This window comes from Geotrypetes seraphini, chromosome 6, assembly GCF_902459505.1.
Source record: "Geotrypetes seraphini chromosome 6, aGeoSer1.1, whole genome shotgun sequence".
Lineage (NCBI taxonomy): Eukaryota > Metazoa > Chordata > Amphibia > Gymnophiona > Dermophiidae > Geotrypetes > Geotrypetes seraphini.
Window position 1 is genome coordinate 15248264 of NC_047089.1, and position 20730 is coordinate 15268993.

The window sequence follows — 20730 nt, forward strand, 5'->3', positions numbered from 1 at the left end:
GTATGGTTAATATGTAATGTAATGTAATGTAATTTATTTCTTATATACCGCTACATCCGTTAGGTTCTAAGCGGTTTGAAGAAAATATACATTAAGATTATAAATGAGAAGTAAGAAGGTACTTAAAAAATTAATAGTGCGTTTTATGCAGCATTTTATATTCAGTTAATTGTATTGCACTGTCAAAGTTTGAAAACCAATAAAGATTTTTTTTAAAAAAAGAAGGTCTAGAAGGGGCTGTGGCAAAGCGAGGGAGTTTGGTACTCAGTGGAGAGGGTTTTGCAACCTCAATTTGCTATCATTTTTCTGTTCCGAGAGATGTTTTTACGACGTCTATGAAATTTAGAATTGGTGTTATCCAAGCTGAAATGCCTCTTTTGAACTTCCAGCCTTTCCATTTGTCTGTGTTTTCTTTGGCACATCTGTTTTTCCTTTTTCATCCTCCTGGATTAACCTTCCCTATGTATAAAGTAAGCAGATTTTTTTGTGTGTCTTTATGCCTTATTTTTTTAAGCCATATTCCAAGAAAAAAGTAATTTGTCTTCTAAGGTTCGTAAACACAGTGTGATTAACTGGTGCGTGTTTCTTGCTAGAAAGATTCAGGATTCTTCTTGGAGTGACGGGAAAAGAGAACTGGGCAATGGTTCAGTGCCTTCCGTCCCTTTCACTGGCTGCAGACCTCGGTTACAATGTAATCCTCATTCCTTACCTGTAGGAGGCAGAAGTGTTCTCCTCTGTGATATGGAAAAGCATCAGGGTGTTGGAGGAGGCCTACCACTGATGCTAGTTTTTGCTCATCTTTTCCCTCCACTAGTGCATGCCTGTCCTAGGCTCAGATTTGGGATTCTTTTATTTGCATGACAAAGTAATACATGCGGAGGGTAGTTTTATAAATGAAGAAAAGTAGGGTAAAGCAAAGGACTTCCAACAGGCCAGGAGAATACGCAGAGAATAAGTAGTTTATTGGATAAGTCCAAAATACAGGGGACCCTACATGATATTGTGTTTCGCGCAGATGTGCCTGCCTCAGGGATCAACACACTGGGCTCCTTTTACGAAGACGTGCGGAATGGCACATGTGCTAGCCGCTTTCGCCTCGTGGCGGTAGTTTTTTTGCTAGTGTGCGCGCTAAAAACGCTAGCGCACCTTCGTAAAAGGAGCCCACCGTGTCATGAAGGAGAGATGGAAATGGTATACATCCTTTAAACGAGCAATTTCTTTAGGGTACCAGCCATAAAACCTGTTGACAGGTGAACCTTTGACCCAATGTGTTGACCCCTGAGGCTGGCATATCTGTACCCAAACATGGTGCCGGGTTGGGTCCTCTGTATTTGGACTTATGTAATAAACGACTTATTCTCTGCCTATTTGCCTGGCCTGTTGGAAGTCCCTTATTCTACCCTACTTTTCATCAATGATTCTCGTATCATGGGGAGTTTTCTCCAGCCTCAATTTTCTGAGGGTAGATTTATAGCAGGTTGCATATTTGTCTTAAAAAATACTAGTTAGAGCAGCAGGAAACCACAGCTGTGGACCTGTATGCCTCGTCAGGCGCAATTATAAATGTTTGCACATTTCATATAAAACCAAAAAAACTCTGTGGAGTGACGATGTTCCTAAATGGACTTTATTTGAAAATATCAAAGTTCCAAAGGTACACTGAAATCATCCACATAAAATAATTCCATCCACATAAAAGTAAATCATCCACATAAGAGCCTTAAAGGACCTAGTCCGCTAGAGATACAGGACCCAACACGGTCCGTGTTTCGACAAAAAATCTTCCGGCTCACCACACAATTGTTTCCCACGTACTCACCTCTATAGGACCCCCAGGGACCCCTGAAGAAGACTTTTTGTCGAAACACGGAACGTGTTGGGTCCTGTATCCCTAGCGGACTAGGTCCTTTAAGGCTCTTATGTGGATGATTTATTTTTATGTGGATGGAATTATTTTATGTGGATGATTTTGTTGTACCTTTGGAACTTTGATACTTTCAAATAAAGTCCATTTAGGAACATCGTCACTCCACAGAGTTTTTTTGGTTTTCTCTGGATTTTCTTCTTTGTGGATATCTTGGGGTCAATTCCTTTTGTTTTTTGCACATTTCATATATCATTTTTACCCCAAAAGAGCAAAGGACATGCTATCCTTATACTCTGTAAGTCGATGGTCTTCACTAAATTCTAAGTCGGGGCTGCTTTTGGATCCAGTGAGCTGAAGGATAGCCATCAAATATTTTTCCATGCTGTAATGACATTCACGCCATTATTCCGCCTTCAAACTATTTATAGGGTGTATCCTTAAGGAGGTGGGCATTTCCAAATGAATTCTCTTCACCTATTGAGAAATTCTTGTCCTTCCAGCATGTGGCTCTTCCTCTCATCCACTTACCTCTTTCCGTCTTGAACCTGGTTAGAGAGGAAGAGAGTAACAGGGGGAAAAAAGCCAGATTGATGATGAGGGCTGCCATTGGCTCCCGGGCCTTGCATGGAAGAGCACTGCTGTAAACTAAAATCTTTTCTATACAAAACAACTAGTGCAAACTCATCGAAATGACATCGTCCATCAGTTCAGCTTTGTAAGCTATTTAAAAGTCTACTGCACAATTGCAACAATGGGCCTGATTCTATAAAAAGTGCCTGCTAGATACCTAGATTGGTACACCTAGCTGATCTAAGCACCTATCTTCATTTTTTAATTGGTTTTTAACAGTGCTGTTCAATTGAAAACCAATTACAAAAATTAATTTTCAGGTAGGCGCCTTGTAGGCATCTACACCAAGGCTCCTACCCAAAAAGTAGGCATGGTTAGGGGCAAAGTTGGGCATGGATTGGGTTAGGCGTTGGTAATTTGGTCAAGAAAACCCTGGCCTAATATACCGTAGCCTAACTTTTGATGCTCACCAGCACCTAACTCAAATTAGGCACCACTAGGCGTGATTCTATAAATGGCACATAACTTGGAATGGCATGCGTTAGAATTGGGCCCAATCGTTTACATCTGCTAGAATCTTCAACACCTCCAAGATGATCCTCCCCTCACTAAAAGGTGTCGGATACAATCAAATATTTAACTCGTTGGTCACCTACGTTGCAATAAAAAAACTGGAACAGCCTCCCCACGGACACTAGATTAGAACCAGACTACCTGAGTTTTAGAAGAAAATGAAAACCATTTCTCTCCAAAAGCCACCTATCGGCACAGTGATCCTTGCAGACTTCTCAGGGCAAGCTCATAGTGCCATAAACTTATCACATTGAGTTTCCTGCATAATCCTCTTGTCGTTCCTTGTCTGCTGACTTCCTCAATTGCTGTAAGCTCTTCTTCAACGTGATCCACTTCTGCGTCTCTTCTGTAAACTTCCTCTGTTTGTATGAGCTCTTGTGCAACTGTAAATCGCCTTGAGCCCTTATAGGCATAGAGCAATCCATAAATCCTAGATTAGATTAAATTAGAAAAATATATTGATCTTATCTCCTCCTAAACCTAAAACTGACAATCCGTACAAAGCATATTATATATCAGATTCTCTATTATGTCTTGGGGGGGGGGGACTCTGTCTTTATCCATTGTAGTAGTTTGTTTTTCTTTTAAATTACACTATCAAGCAATCGTGCAGCGTTTAGCAATTAAACGTGTCTGCTGTACAAATAACATACATGTATGTTCTGTAAACAATCCCCCAGATTCTAAGGACTAGATTCACTAAGCAAACCGATCGTGTACCGATCAGTTTGCAACCCGATTTCCCTCCGACCTAATTCACTAACCTGTGTCCCAATCAACCTCCGATCCGCGCATGCAAATGAGGGGGAACGGCATTCAAATGATGGCAGGCAGCGATTCACAAGCAAAAACGCTGCAACACCGACTGGGCTGGCCGATCACAAAAAAGCGACAACTAAGGACCAGTCGCTCAGGTTCTTTCCAACTGCCCTGCCTTCTGCCCTTTCCGACTGCCCTGCCTTCTGCTGCCCTGCTCTCTATCCCGAACTCCTGCTTTCAGCCCTAATCTCCTGCAGCCCTGACTCTCCCACCCTTCCCCACAGGTCAAGCCCATGGTTTTAATCTGTGGACTCGCAAAAAAGTTAAAAACAGTAAAAAAAAAAAAAAATTCTCTGCCGGGCTCGGAGGGCCAGCACATGTGTAGACCATCTACAGATGGTCTGCGCATGTATTGGGATCACTATAGAGCGATCCGGGCAGGCAATTGGGGGTGTGATTCTGATCTTGAATCAGCCCCCCCGGAACGGATCAGATCGGAATGGATCCCTCACGGATCGATTCCGATCCGTGCCCTTAGTGAATTTAGCCCCATCTGTGTGTATTCATTTTGTGCTCACAATTAACATCACCAATACTCACTATATGTAGTCTAAGACAAAAATCCCTACACAAACGATGAAGAATAGGGAAATTCTATACCATAAACCTCAAGAAGTGCATATTACTAATAATAAAACCCTAAGCGCTCATGCACACTCCTACCTGCGTGATCCATAGGTCCATGGAAGGTAGGAGTGCGCATGCGCGCTTAGGGTTCTATTAGCTTGGGAGGAAAAGCCAGGGGCCTCCGGAGCGCAGAGAGGCGGCAGCAACAGAGGCGGCGTGGGCCGACGGATGGCGGTGTAGGAGAAGCAGCGGCATTGGCGGCAGGAACTCTGAGGGGAGTGGGACCGAGGAATTGCTGTGAGGCGACGGGTGGCAGAGGAAGAGGAGAAGCAGCGGCACTGGCGACAGCAGCAGGAACTCTGAGGGGAGTCAGGGAGGGAAGTAAGAGGAAGGGGAGGCCTACTGCTGGACATGGGGAGCAGGGAAGAGGTGCTGCTAGACAGGGGGGAGGTAACAGGAAGAGAAAAGGGCTACTGCTGGACAGTGGGAGCAGGGAAGAGGTGCTGCTGGACACGGGGGAGGTAATAGGAAGGGAGAAGGCCTACTGCTGGACAGGGGGAGCAGGGAAGAGGTGCTGCTGGACAGGGGGGAGGTAAAATGAAGGGAGAAAGGCTGCTGCTGGACAGGGGGAGCAGGGAAGGGGTGCTGCTGGTCAGGGGGGGAGGTAAAACGAAGGGAGAAGGGCTGCTGCTGGACAGGGGGAGCAGGAAAGGGATGCTGCTGAACAGGGGGGTGGTAAAAGGAAGGGAGAAGGGCTGCTGCTGGACAGGGGAAGCAGGGAAGGGATGCTGCTGAACAGGGGGAGGTAAAAGGAAGGGAGAAGGGCTGCTGCTGGACAGGGGGAGCAGTGAAGGGGTGCTGCTGGAAGGGGGGGTAAAAGGAAGGTAGAAGGGTTACTGCAAAAGAAGTTAGCCTCTTCATGGCTCTACGCATGTTTTTGGATGAAACCTCTGGGATAATTTTCAGGAGTCAGGTTAATGGCCAACCGCAAACCTGCGATTGTTATAGGTGGCTCGCCAAGATTACTCTGATCGCTACAAAACTCCTGGGTCTTCAGAATTCTCGGGTTAGTCAAATATCTGGAAAACGTCTATGCAATTTTTTTCATGTTGTTTTGGTTTTTAAGAAAAAGAGAAACAAAGTAGGCATGTTCATGACTGCAGTGGATAGTACAAAGGGCAGCCTTGTCCCAGATCACTCTAGCTAAAGGCTGGCTGTGCCTGCTGGCTATATCTCTAATGTGAAACATCTGGAAGCGTGCACATGCAGTTGTTACTAGAAGTACTTAATGGAACATCCTTTGACTTCTTTGCACTTTACGTAAATAAGATGGCTGAAGATTTAAAGAGCTGCCATCAAGAACGTTTACAAGGAGAGAATGTGTGGTAAACAGAAAAAAAAAGAGAACTTCAAAGGATATTTTATGAGCGATGACAAATTGGGCTGTACCAAAAGTTGCTGTAAGCAAGGTTGCGTTTTGTGACTTGTAATACGTTTATCATCTGCGTTGAGCAGCCCACATAGATATGTAGAACATGACAGCGAAACATGAATCATTAGCTTTATCAGACCAGTTTTATTCTTGGGGGCAGTGCTGTAGCTTCTGGTTCATTCCTGACTTATTTATACAGCGTTTGCAGCTTATTGCAAGCTTTCTTGAATTGAGTTGCTGGTTTTGCGTCATCAATGAGCTTGTTCCATACATATTTACTCCTCGGAACCTCATATTGTGACCTCTTGTTTAGAACATTCTGAAAAGAGGTTTGACGTGTACGTTATTTTTCTTTGAGGAATTCAAATCGCTCTCATACCCCCCTCTTCCTGCCTGACCTCTTTTGTAGAAAAGCAGAGAAAAATGAAGGCGGATAAAGACCATATGGTCTACTGTATTTTTTCATTATTGAAATATTGTATTGCCTTTCTGATTGCTTTATATTATCACTGGAATGTCCAATCCTTCTTATTCTGTGAACCGCCTAGAACTTTTTGGGTGTTGGCGGTATAGAAAAATAAAGTTATTATTATTACGATGGCCTCCTAGCTAAGCAAGCAGCAAAACTAGACTAGAGAATGACACGGGGAAAAAATCTGTCCCCGTCACCGCCCCGTCACCGGCCCACCATCCTCTGCACCGCCCCGTCACCGCCGATCCCTTCACCGCCCCGTCACCGTCACCGCCATCCCTTTCACCGCCCCGTCACCGCCACTGCCATCCCATTCACCACCCTGTCACCGTCCCCGCTGCATCCATATAAGCCTTTTTCCTTTCACTCCCTCCTTCCAATTTGAGCCGGGAACACTAGCGATCGCACGGTCCCCGCGGCCACTACCTGCCTGCCCGGTCGATCCTGGTGTTTGGCCGGCTCTCTCCCTTCTCCTCACCTTGGTTTGTGGGGGGTTTTTTTCGGCAACCTGCGCGCTTTCCCAGGGAGCCGCACACGCGCGGCTGCTCAGTGTTTGATCTTCTGCTCTGCTGCAACTTCCTGTTTCCGGTTGCGTCAGAGCAGAAGATCGAGGCTGAGCAGCGGCGGGTGTGCGCGGCTCTCTGGTAGCGTGCGGGTCGCCGAGGAGGAGGATCTGCGGACTGGGGTGAGGAGAGGGGAGAGAGCTGGCTGGACACTGGAATCGATTGGGCGGGCGGGTGTGAGCTGCGGGGACCGCGCGATCCTTCATGCCTCACTGCGGGGGACAAGACCATTCACCGCCCCGCGGACGGTGAATGGCCTTGTCCCCGTCGCCGCAGCGACTGCTAGTTTTCTTCCCCGTTTTCGGCGGGTGACCCGCGGCTAAAATGCGGTGGCCGCGGGTAAACCGCCACCGTGTCATTCTCTAAACTAGACCACCAACTCTCCAATTTACTGATAACGACCTCAGACTGCAAAATATTCAGAAAAGAAATAAAAACCCTACTATTCAGAAAAAAAAATACTACCCAACAAACCCCTGAAATCAGCTGGTGCCATTTTATGGAAGTGTATTAGCTGTTAACATTTCCACGAAAACCCCCCCCCCGAGGAAGCCATTTTTGATTGGCGAAACGGGCCCCGTCGGGTGAACACTCCAATGCATAACGTACTTTGCACAAAGGCACTTTTTAAGACTTTTTAAGATAAGTGCACTTTTTGGCTGGTATTTACTGAGTACAATATTTATTGAGTATGATAGATTTACACAAGCTTTAAATGAATGAGTGAGAGGTTTTGGTCAATGAATGCTAATCCACCCTGCATTTGTAAATCCAATGTTCATTCATTGAACGAAGCAGGATATCCGAGACCTTTCCTCTCAACTTTGACATAACTTTTAAGTTGTGGTACAGAAACCTGTTTTTTTGGTTTGAATGATCATTTTGGATAAAAAAATTTTAGGCGTTCTAGTACGACTTGTCACACAGCTTTTCTTAATTCAAAGGGTCTATTTACCAAATGACTTTTGAAGGTATTCTTAGTGTTTCGTAATGACACGGTGACAAAATTCATCACCGTTCCTGTCCCCGCGGGAAACCATCTTCATGTCATTCTTTAAGGAGAGAGGGAAGAATCAGAGTATAATTGGGCACAACCACTGACCCGCAAGCTTTGCTTTGAAGAATGCTGGTGTAGAAAGACTGAGGTTGAAATAGACACTAGAAAATGACATGGGATTATTTCCCGCGGTTATCCGCGGGGACGGGAACGGTGATGAATTTTGTCACCGTGTCATTCTCTATTTTGTATCCCCCTCCTAATGTGTTCTCCCTCTCCCTCGTTCCTCCCTTTTCTTTTTAATCTAAAGTCCCTCCTTGAGGGCTGCAATCCAGTTGGGTTTTCAGGATTTATTCATGAGATCTATTAGCATACAATGAAAGCAGTGCATGCAAATAGATCTATTGCATATTCATTGGGGAAATCCTGAAAACCCGACTGGATTGCGGCCCTCGAGGAGGGACTTTGCCACCCCTGATCGAGATGGATTTTTTCATTTCCCCATCCCCCTCCACTCCTATTGGTTCTAGTATGTATTCTTTGGTTCGTTATCCCCTACTATCACTTTTAATTTTTAATTGCTATTTTTAATTTTTATAATATTGTAAACCGTTTAGTTATCCATTGATAGACGGTATATCAAGTGACAAATAAACTTGGAAACTTGGATCATCACAGTTGGACATCAGAAACTGGTTGACTGAGATTTTTTTTATTAATCACTCAGATGCCCATAAGAAGGCGATGTGTTAATTGATTAGACAATCCTATATAATGTGAAAAGGAAACCAGACTTTGGAATATCTAATCTAATCTTCTATTTTTGCATCGCTCATACCTAGGTAGGCTCAAGGCGACTTAAAAAGGGGGTGAGGAAGGAGAAGGGGGAGGAGGGGTGGGAGAAGAGAAGAGGAGGGGAGAAGGGGGTAGGGAGGGGGGAGGAGAGAATACATGTGATTAAGTGTCAAATAGATGAGTTTTCAATGTCTTCCGGAATATGGTGTGGTTAGGTTCCGTCCTGGTCATTTCAGTAAGGCCATTCCAAGTTTTTATGCCTAGAAAGGTGAGCATGGAGTGGAAAACACGTAGAAGTATTCTGTTGAGGGTTCTGAGGGAAGTAGACCATGCCTTGGAGAAGAGCTGGATGAGAGGAGCCGCGGAGTCTCCGTAAAGTACACGGTGAATATCTCTATTTAAACTATTCAGTTATTCAAATATATACAAAGATCTTGAAAAAAACCTCAATGTAATAATGCTTATTACATATATGACAAACGATATAGTCTCAAAAAAAGAAACTTCCTCAATTCGAGTGGATTTCAATGGATTTTAGTTTAAAAACAGAACTGACCAAAAAGTCTCCTTCCTGGAAGGTGATAAGACAGAGTACAATTCTGGGGTTCAAAGAGGGACTGGATGACTTCCTGGAAGCGAAGGGGATAACAGGGTACAGATAGAGGTTTACCTTACAGGACATTGAGCGAATAGAGTATGGATATTTTAGGTAGGGAACACTTTCAGGTCATGGACCTGGGGGGCCGCCGCGGGAGCGGACTGCCGGGCACGATGGACCCCTGGTCTGACCCGGCAGAGGCAGAGGCAATGCTTATGAGTGGAATTCAAGAGAGTTTCAGAATTCCAGGGGTTGTACCAGCCTTTCAAACCATGCTGAAAACAGTCATTACAAAAGTGTGGATTATGCAAATCGCCCCACCATAGAAGAATGTCGGCAAACTGATACCTTACATTGATAACCAGGGCTCTTTATACAAGTTCTTTCCTGTTGTCTTGACACAAGTAAGCAAATATTCTTTGCCATTCTGATTGGGCACTTCCCAAGGCAATGTTTAAATAAGTCTTTAATTTTAGCTTGTTCACTGAGCTAGTGTGACCAGAATGCTCCCTGCCCTCAGTCTGCCCTAGAATTGCCTGATCTGATTCTTTATCGTTTGCTTTTTCGCAATAGTTGCTCTGAAAGATGTTCTCGTCGGTGAAGCCGTTCGAAAACCAGCAGTACTCTGCTCTGAAGAAGGAATGCCAGCGCAAGAGGGTCCTCTTTGAGGACCCTGCCTTCCCCGCCAACGACGACTCCCTCTTCTACAAGTCGCAGAGAATGCAAGGAGTACAGTGGAAACGACCCAAGGTGAGCGCCTCCGAAATGCGTCCGACATGTCGATGGTTGACCAACATTTTCCTTTTGTGACATTTGGAATGGGCACTTATCAAGTGGTGTGGGGGCTTGACGGGGATATGTAACTTAGGGATCCTTTTGCTAAGGTGCGCTAGCGTTTTTGGCACACGCACGAAATTGCTCAATGCTGGCGTTAAGGTCTAGCGCATGCGGCAATGTATCTCACGCATTAAAGCCCTAGTGCACCTTAGTAAAAGGAGCCCTAAGTGCCCTTAGGGAACATAAGTTAGGTAGAGTTGTGATATGCACATATTAAAAAAAAAAAATATATATATATATATGCACGTATATACACAGGGACCATGCAAACGCTTATGTCTTCAAAGCAGCTGTATAATTTTCTGCATGAATTTCTGCATGAATTTTCTGCATGAATTTCTGCATGAATTTCTGGGGTAGTGTGGAGAGCTGCCTATGTTGCCTTTAACAAGAAATACATCATAAAACAAATCTCATTGGAAACAACACTATCCCCCTCTTCTGCGAAACCGTACTAGCGGTTTTTAGCGCGGGGGGGAGCCTGGCTGAATGGCCCACACTGCTCCCGACGCTCATTGAGTTCCTATGAGCATCGGGAGCAGCAGGGGCCATTCAGCGTGGCTCCTCATGCTTAAAAAACGCTAGCGTGGTTTCGTAGAAGAGGGGGGGTATGTATTTATTTATTTAGGGGTCCTTTTATTAAGGTGTGTTAAATGCTAAGACATCCTTTATATTCTTAGGGGCACCACGGCATTAAGCGCGCGGTAAATCGGTTAGCGCATCTTAATAAAAGGACCCCTTGGTTTTCTAGCCCGTCCTCCCCGGGAGCCCAGAATGGGTTACAAGGAAACGCACACAGTAGTTTTCAGGATCGATAACGAGCTACAGAAGATTGAGATGGTTTTCGATAACATACATGCTACGGGAAAAATAAGAACACAGGTGCTATAGTGAATCTAAATGCTATAGGATCAATAATGAGCTGTAGGAACACGTGTTACAGAAAACTGAGAAGTTGTCAACAGTGTAAGCATATATGGTACATCAGACCGTCAGAAATGTCACTCAGAAGTAAAACATCCTGCACCAAGAAATGTACATCATTTTCGGCGTAAGTCAATTTGTAATAGCTACTTTTATTTTTCTTATTTTAAATATAAAAAAATTAATCATTTTAAATAGGGGGACTTATATCCAACCTATATTTAAAAAAAATAAAAAAACAAGTACTTTTTAATATTTAAAATAAAAGTGACTTATTAGATCAATTTTTAGTTTTAGATTTTATCATTCGATTTATGCCAATGTTTTATATTTTATTTACTCAACTCTCTATACCGTTCTCCCAGGGGAGTTCAGAACGGTTTACATGGATTTATTCAGGAACTCAAGCATTTTTCCCTGTCTGTCCCGGTGGGCTCACAATCTCTCTAATGTACCTGGAGCAATGGGGGGATTAAGTGACTTGCCCAGGGTCACAAGGAGCAGCGTGGATTTGAACCCACAACCTAAGGGGGCTGAGGCTGTAGCTTTAACCACTGGTCAACAGGAAATGCAATCGGCTTAGAAGTGAAGATTCAGGAAGTTGTTGAACTTGATGTGCCATCCAGCATGGGGGTTCTCTGAAAAAGCCTGTCGGCAAAACGCGTTAGGACCCACCTGTACCTGCTGTAGAAAGTTGGCTTCCTAAACACTCACAGTTAAGTTTTGCCTATTTTGAGGATCATAGTTTTCACTTAAGCTTTGGACATTTTAAATGGACATTTAATAGAAAAAAGAAGAAAAATAGTATAAAAAGACATTCACCAAAATTTAAATACCTTTCTACTGTTTGAGGATGGTGCAGTGATAGACTCTTTGAAAGTCCTTACAGGGGTTGCTGCCCTGCTTTGGTCACTTTCTTACCATATATTGGTTCTGAGCACCTTCGAGGTTTAAAGGCATTTTCATTTTGTTTTTTTAACCACTGCGCCACATTCTCCCTCATGAAAGGATTTTTTTTTTAAAAAACACTTATAGTCCAATGTCTATGCTTAAATAGTGCTGTTTCTTGTGAGATTGTTTTGTGATATATCTGTTGATCTCCTAGACTTAACCCAACCCCTTTCTACAAAAACATAGCGTATTTTTTAGCGCCGGCTATAGTGGTAACAGCTCCTACGCTATGCTTTGGTAAAAGGGGGGGGGGTGGGGTAAATGTGATCTTTTATGTAAAAGTCATGTTCTTGACATTTCACTTAAACCCCTGTTAATCACCCCCCCCCCCCTTTTAAAAAGGTGCGTTGCCGAGCAGTGCAAACGAAATGCCAAGTTGCTTATAGGAATAAAATGGGTGGCTTGGCATTTAGCTCATGCAATTTTATTATAATTTAAAAAAAAAAGGGGAGGGGAGAGTTAAATTATCCCCTGCCTTGAGTTTTGTGTGTGTTTCACTGAGAGAGAAATTATTGTTGCAGTGTTTATAGCGGCCAGAATCATTTTTTTCCGCCAGGAGAGAGTAATTCACACACCCTTAAGTGAAGGCATTTTTATGAATTTTCCAAGGCATTTTTCTCTAATAGAATGTCATTTGGGCAGGGATGGAAGTAATTTATAGTAAATATAAGTGCTGGCTAAAATTCTTAGGAACAAGCAGAAAAAAATATTCTTAGATTTATTTTGTCGATCTAGATCTGTTTTTTAAAATTTTTCTTTTAACATTTGACACCCGGGTCTTCCACCATCCTATGCATTGCGCCAATCCCTCCCCTGCTTGGCCCCAGTGATTGCTCCTCTGCTTAACCTGATGGTAGCCGCAGACGCTGAATTTTAAGCAATAGGGACCCGATTCTATATACTGTGCCTTAAAAAGTTGGTGGCGATCAGAACGGCACTTGGCGAGATTCTATAAAAGGAGATGCACCAAATATAGAATTTGTGCTTTGGCAAATCTAACCTGTAAACTGTCCATTTGGGTCAATTTATGATAAAATCATAACCGGTAAACTGTATATTGCGTATATTAATATCAGACCCCTAATATGTGCCAAGTTAGGCTAAAAACTTGTTTTGTAATCTTGTACTGGAATTTTGTATGTTTAACCTGCAACTCATTCTGAGCTCTTTGAGGACAACGAGATAAAAAATGAATTGAATATATACCGTGTTTCCCCGAAAATAAGACCTACCCCGAAAATAAGCCCTAGTCGCCGACGGTAGCGCTTCCCCCACCAACCCTTCCATCCGAGCCCCGACCGCGAGACCGAAATACCTGGTAACAAATGGCAGCTTCGACAGCACAGGCTGCATCGCGGCCTGCCCTTCTCACGCCCGTCCGTTCGGTGCCGTGTTGCTGATGACATCAGTGATGCGGCAGAGGAACGCCCGGATGTGAGAAGGGCAGGCCGCGATGCTGCCGACGCTGCCGTTTGTTTCCAGGTATTTCGGCTCATGGTCAGGGTTCGGATGGGAGGGAGAGATGAAAGGATCAGCAGAGGGGTGCGCTGCGGTGGTGGGGGGGATGGGAGAGATAGAAAGATGCTGCATAGGGGGATGGAAGGAAGGGAGGGATAGAAGCTGCAAGGGTTCTGTTGCACAGGGAAATGGGAGGAATGGATAGAAAGAGACTGCACAAGGGGATGGGTGAGAGGGGAGGAAAGATTCTGCACATGTGGGGAAGAGAAAGGAAATAGGAAGAATTCGGGTGAAAGAGAGGAAGGGAAAGATGATCATTGTACATGAAAAAAAATAAGACCCACCCGAAAATAAGACCTAGTGCCTTTTTTGGGCCCAAAATTAATATAAGACAGTGTCTTATTTTCGGGGAAACAGGGTAACAGCTGTACGTGTCACTGACATTTAAATACACCCATTTAGGACAGAAAAACCAGGCTTGAAATTCTTATGCCTAAGTTGTGCGCAGATCGGGCGCCTTCTATAACTGTGCTTTAACTTTTAGGGACGCCCACAATCTACTCATGCTCCTCTCCCGGCCATGTCTCCTTTTGTGATTGAGAAGTACCACCTTTTATAGAATGCACCTATCAGGTTGAGTGCGTAACTTCTTAGTGCAAATGAGCGTCAGTTATGAGGTGTTAATTAAGAACGCAAGATTTGCCGCTGCTGGGTCAGACCAGTGGTCCATCGTGCCCAGCAGTCCGCTCACGCGGCAGCCCTTAGGTCAAAGACCAGTGCCCTATTTGAGTCTAGCCTTACTTGCGTATGTTCTGTTCCAGCAGAAACTTATCCAACCTCCAGAAGAGCGTTCCAGATTTCTACCACTCTCTGGGTGAAGAAGAACTTCCTCAAGTTTGTACGGAATCTATCCCCTTTCAACTTCAGAGAGTGCCCTCTCGTTCTCTCTACCTTGGAGAGGATGAACAACCTGTCTTTATCTACTAAGTCTATTCCCTTCAGTATCTTGAATGTTTCAATCATGTCCCCTCTCAATCTCCTCTGTTCGAATCCCTGGAGGGTGTTTTCTCCTATGACAGACTCTGGAAGAGTGTTCCAGTTTTCTACCACTCTCTGGGTGAAGAAGAACTTCCTTACGTTTGTACGGAATCCATCCCGTTTTAACTTTAGCGATTGCCCTCTCGTTCTCTTCACTTTGGAGAGGGTGAACAGTCTCTCTTTCTCTACTAAGTCAATTCCCTTCAATATCTTGAATGTTTCGATCGTGTCCCCTCTGTCTTCTCTTTTCAAGGGAGAAGAGGCCCAGTTTCTCTAGCCTCTCATTGTTCGGCCACTCCTCCAGTCCCTTAACCATTGTTTCGCTCTTCTCTGAACCCTTTCGAGTAGTACTATGTCCTTTTTCATGTACGGTGACCAGTGTTGGACGCAGTATTCCAGGTGTGGGCACCATTTTGCACCACTTTGGAGGTAGATTCTGGGTTTTTTTTGTAGATTTATTTATTATACCATCTCTCTGGACAAACCAACTGAAATGGTTTTCTAACACAGTAAATGACGGCAGATAAAGACCTCAACGGTTCATCTAGTCCAGGGATCTCAAAGTCCCTCCTTGAGGGCCGCAATCCAGTTGGGTTTTCAGGATTTCCCCAATGAATATGCATTGAAAGCAGTGCATGCACATAGATCTCATGCATATTCATTAGGGAAATCCTGAAAACCCGACTGGATTGCGGCCCTCAAGGAGGGACTTTGAGATCCCTGATCTAGTCTGCCATTCTGATCTTTTGAAGCTTGCTCTTTTTTTGGGAGGGGAGTGGGGGCCTGCAATTTCTTCCAGCTCCATTGGAATTGACCTTTACTGCAGTGTTTTCCAACATTCCTGAAGGCAAAACTCTCCAGTTGCATTTTTTTTTTTTTTTTTTTTGGATTGCCATAATACATATGCACGAGAGAGTTGCATTCGTTGGATCTCTTAATGCAGGGGTAGGCAATTCCGGTCCTCGAGAGCCGGAGCCAGGTCAGGTATTCAGGATATCCACAATAAATATGCATGAGATAACATTTGCATCTCAAGGAGGCAGTGCATGCAAATCCATCTTATACATATTCATTGTGGATATCCTGAAAATCTGACCTGGCTCCGGCTCTCGAGGACCGGAATTGCCTACCCCTGTCTTAATGAATGCACATCTGTCTGCGTGCATATCCTTTGTGGCAATCCCTGCAAATCAGACTGTTTGGTGTGCTTCCAGGAGAGGTCCTTTATTCGCACCAGTGCTGGAATTTCTTTATTTCAAAATTTATATACTGCTTTAAACCGAAGCAGTGTACAATCGACATACAAAAAATAAAAACTTCTGACACATCACATATTATTTCAGGCAGAATTCTATGAATAGGACCTCCCTTGTGAATTCACACGAATGCTGATACATGCAAATATGTTTTCAATAATTCCTTAAAAACCTCTCCTGGCTTGAAAAGACGTAATTGTCCAGTCAGAACATTCCAAAACTTCACACTTGCAACAGAGAACATCGATATCTCAATTCTTGTATGGGACATAGTACATACTCTGTCCAGGGCCAATTTCATAGCATGTTCTGATCGCAGCTCTCCAGGAAACAATCGGGGGCTTTAGGGTCTAGAACAGGGCTGCCTGAGTCCGGTCCTCGAGATCTACTGGCAGGCCAGGTTTTCAGGATATCCACAATGAATATGCATGAGAGAGATTTGCCTGCACTGCCTTCTTGGTTTGCAAATCGCTCTCATGCATGTTCATTGCAGATATCCTGAAAACCTGGCTGCCAGTAGATCTTGAGGACCGGACTCAGGCAGCCCTTGTCTAGAACCTGGTGTACAGTAGTCAAAACTAGAGAATGACACGGTGAAAAAATTGGTCCCCGTCACCGCCCCGTCCCCGTCTCACCATCCTCTGCACCGCCCCGTCACCGCCATTCCCTTCACCGCCCCGTCACCGCCACTGCCACCCCATTCACCGCCCCGTCACCGCCACTGCGACCCCATTCACCGCCCCGTCACCGTCACCGCTGCATACATAAAAGCCTCAAACGGGTACGATTTTATATACTTTTCTTTATTTACGTATAAAGGAAACATTCTTTAAAACTTTAAAACTGTAAAACTTAGTTAAATATTCTTATTCAAGTTTCAAGTTTTTCTTAAAATTTGATAAGTCGCAATCGATGTACAAAAGATAAAATAGGAATATACAATATTAAATAAACTTGCAGACAACAACATCATAAAAATGTAAAATAATCAACAAGAACCAAAAGGAAGGAAAGAAAAACACTTAAGGTAAAAACAACATGGTAGGGGAAAAGGAAAGAGTTAGAAAAAGAAAGGACGTAGCATCCTTAAATAAATAGCATTTCAATTTGCTTTTGAATCGTTCTAGCATAGCCGGGGTCCTGTGTTTGTAAGTTTCATGTTGAATTGTACTTGTGTAAATTACTTAAAACAACTTTGGGGTCTTTTTATTAACCAATTTAATGCAAGCACTATCGGTTAGGACCCCTTTCACAGCATGGACAACTGGTTTATTAGTCTGATGTAATTAGATAAATCATTGGATGACTTTTTTTTTAGTTATTTGCTTTGGAATTGTTCTATTGCTGATTTGTAAAGTTAATCCAAAATAATAAATCCAATCCAATCCAATCTCTTCATAAAGGTTAATAAATCCTAATAAATCAATAAAATTTTTTATTTTTGGTTGCTTGGTTATGCATTCATTTTGTCACTCTTTCCTTGCTCAGATTTCTTGGTGCAACAGTGACTACAGGTTCTCTAACTAATACTACTTGCTTTGGTGTGCAAAAGACCAGCCTTCTGCTTTAAACTTGTAAATATCCCATTGTTCTGAGAAGACAGACTAGGCTTCTGCACTTCATTAAGGTAATGGGGGCTGAGCTGTGTGTCTCTAATGTGGCTTAGTAAAAGAGACCCTAAAAGCAAATAATCTCACCTGCATCAGAGCAAATGAAAATTTCAGCATGAGAATGTGTATGCTATTGGAAAGAGTAGCTCAGCCAGACCTCAGCACGGAGCTGGTTTTTTTTTTTTTACACAAACATTCCTTTCCTTACCTCAGCTTGTAACCGACGAAGTTTTCAGGTTTTCAAGAAGCTGCGAAATCCAAATCCTCTGCTCGGCTCCGAAATCACAATTGTTACTGCTGCACTACAAGCCATTAAATATCATGTGCGGCAGTAGCGATTGGTCCCCTACTTTGATTTGACAAATGAGGAGCCAGTATATTGGGGGGCGGAGTCAATGCGGCAACGTGCAAGTTGGATCGAGAGTTGGAGGAGACAGACAACATGGCGGAGACATCAAACACCCGGTCACGAACACGGTGAAACACAGGTAAATAGCGGTTCCTAGAAGGGGGTACATTGGCCTGCGGGGACAAATCTTTTCACCGTTTTTGCGGGCGGTGAAAACTTTTGTCCCCGTGTCTGCGGCGATTTGGCTTTGGAGTCTCCATAACCCGCAGCCAAACCGCAGCCACGCCGTGGCTCCCTGCGGGGATCGCTCCCCGTGTCATTCTCTAGTCAAAACCTTGAATTGAACACGTCGCTGTATTGGAAGCCAATGCAGCTGCTTCAAGACCGGCGTAATGTGAGCCCGCCGTGGAGATTTCCCATAATCAATCTTGCCACAGAATTCATCGGCATTTGTAATGCTTTTGGCTTTGTTTTTATTGCTCCGAGATAGAAACATAACATAGAAACATAGAAGATGACGGCAGAAAAGGGCTACAGCCCATCAAGTCTGCCCACTCTGCTTACCCACCCCCTGTCTATGCCCTAATGACCCAATTTCCTTATCTTGACCCTCGTAGGGATCCCATATGGGTATCCCATTTATTCTTAAAGTCTGGCACACTGTCTGCCTCGATCATCTGCACTGGAAGCTTGTTCCAATGATCAACCACTCTCTCTGTGAAGAAATACTTTCTGGTGTCGCCATGAAATTTTCCGCCCCTGAGTTTGAGCGGGTGCCCTCTTGTGGCCGAGGGTCCCTTGAGAAAGAAAATATCATCTTCCACTTCGACACGTCCCGTGAGGTACTTAAATGTTTCGATCATGTCTCCCCTCTCCCTACGTTCCTCGAGAGTGTAGAGCTGCAATTTGTTCAGTCTCTCTTCGTACGAGAGACCCTTGATAACGTGCATTACAGTAATCCAAGTTACCCAAATAAGCCAGGGATCACACTAGCTGTTTCTCAAAGCTGCTAAGTATGAGCCCTACGTTTGACCACCAGAAGTGCTGTGAATGCTGCTTCCGTGATATCCCTATCCATCTAACGGAGAAGCTAGGCTTCAGAATCGCGCCAAATTCATTTGCAGGCAGTTCACAGCCAGGCTCTGAACCGTGGGCCAGCTCTAGAAATAAACATTTTTAACGACGCTTTTTGGTCAGGCTGGTGGTGTTTTTACTGGCATAGGCCTTGTTCTCTCCAGCCTTAAAAACATATGCCCTCTGTGGAGCGTCCCTCCAGATTTGAAAGTCAGTCGGAAAGTCATTTTCTGGCCTGTTGGTTGTCTGGTTTGTGGTTGTAGTTTAGTGGTAATGATCAGTACTTGAGTCTAACGGTGGCATTTAATTGCTCTGGTAACCCCTGTTCTAATTAGCGAAGGATGGGACAAGTTTTCTGAGCTAGCTGCTGACTCTGTACTCTGACTTTTTATTTTTAAGTTGAACCTGGGATGGGGGTGACTCTGCTTTGGATACTCATATGATGTCTGTAGTTTTGCTGCCAAAATTCAAACGATGTAGACTGCAGGATGTCTGGTGCTTCCAACCCTGGGCCTGTAAAATTATTTATTTATGAGTTTTATGCCCCACCTATATACTAAGGGCCAGATTAATAAACGGCACCTAGGATAGGCACCTCGATTGGGGCACCTAGCTGGGCTCCATGCGGAACTCCAAAACTGATTGAGCTTAATTGGCTTACAAAACTGTAGTGTATTTTTTAGCACCGGCCATGACATAACATTTGATACAGATCGAGTAAATAGAATTAACTAAACAAAGCAGTAAGAAAAATAAACTCTTATTTAGTCTAGAGAATGACACGGTGAAAAATTCATCACCGTTCCCGTCCCCGCGGATAACCGTGGGAAATAATCCCATGCCATTTTCTAGTGTCTATTTCAACCTCAATCCTTCTACACCAGCATTCTTCAAAGCAAAGCTTGTGGGTCAGTGGTTTTGGCCATTCATACTCTGATTCTTATGGGAGCCAAGGATAATGAAGCCATTGTGACATCACTGATGAGGTTGGCTCTTAGGCACTGGTGGAATGAGGCATTATGACATCACAATATCTGCTCTGGATACCAGAGACTGTCATTCTGTAGTGTCTGTTTCAACCTCAGTCCTTCTACACCAGCATTCTTCAAAGCAAAGCTTGTGGGTCAGTGGTTGTGGCCATTCATACTCTGATTCTTATGGGAGCCAAGGATAATGAAGCCATTGTGACATCACTGATGAGGTTGGCTCTTAGGCACTGGTGGAATGAGGCATTATGACATCACAATATCTGCTCTGGATACCAGAGACTGTCATTCTGTAGTGTCTGTTTCAACCTCAGTCCTTCTACACCAGCATTCTTCAAAGCAAAGCTTGTGGGTCAGTGGTTGTGGCCATTCATACTCTGATTCTTATGGGAGCCAAGGATAATGAAGCCATTGTGACATCACTGATGAGGTTGGCTCTTAGGCACTGGTGGAATGAGGCATTATGACATCACAATATCTGCTCTGGATACCAGAGACTGTCATTCTGTAGTGTCTGTTTCAACCTCAGTCCATCTACACCAGCATTCTTCAAAGCAAAGCTTGTGGGTCAGTGGTTGTGGCCATTCATACTCTGATTCCTATGTGAGCCAAGGATAATGAAGCCATTGTGACATCACTGATGAGGTTGGCTCTTAGGCACTGGTGGAATGAGGCATTATGACATCACAATATCTGCTCTGGATACCAGAGACTGTCATTCTGTAGTGTCTGTTTCAACCTCAGTCCTTCTACACCAGCATTCTTCAAAGCAAAGCTTGTGGGTCAGTGGTTGTGGCCATTCATACTCTGATTCTTATGGGAGCCAAGGATAATGAAGCCATTGTGACATCACTGATGAGGTTGGCTCTTAGGCACTGGTGGAATGAGGCATTATGACATCATAATATCTGCTCTGGATACCAGAGACTGTCATTCTGTAGTGTCTGTTTCAACCTCAGTCCATCTACACCAGCATTCTTCAAAGCAAAGCTTG

General features: G+C 44.1%; 1 protein-coding gene across 1 annotated transcript in view; it reads left to right on the top strand.

Moving 5' to 3' along the window:
* Positions 1-20730, top strand: part of CAPN5 (calpain 5) — a 190939-nt gene that overhangs the window by 38467 nt on the left and 131742 nt on the right. The window contains exon 2 of the mRNA XM_033950615.1: positions 9827-10003. Coding sequence (XP_033806506.1) covers positions 9839-10003 — 165 coding nt within the window. The 5' untranslated portion in view covers positions 9827-9838. The remainder of the gene's footprint in view (positions 1-9826; positions 10004-20730) is intronic.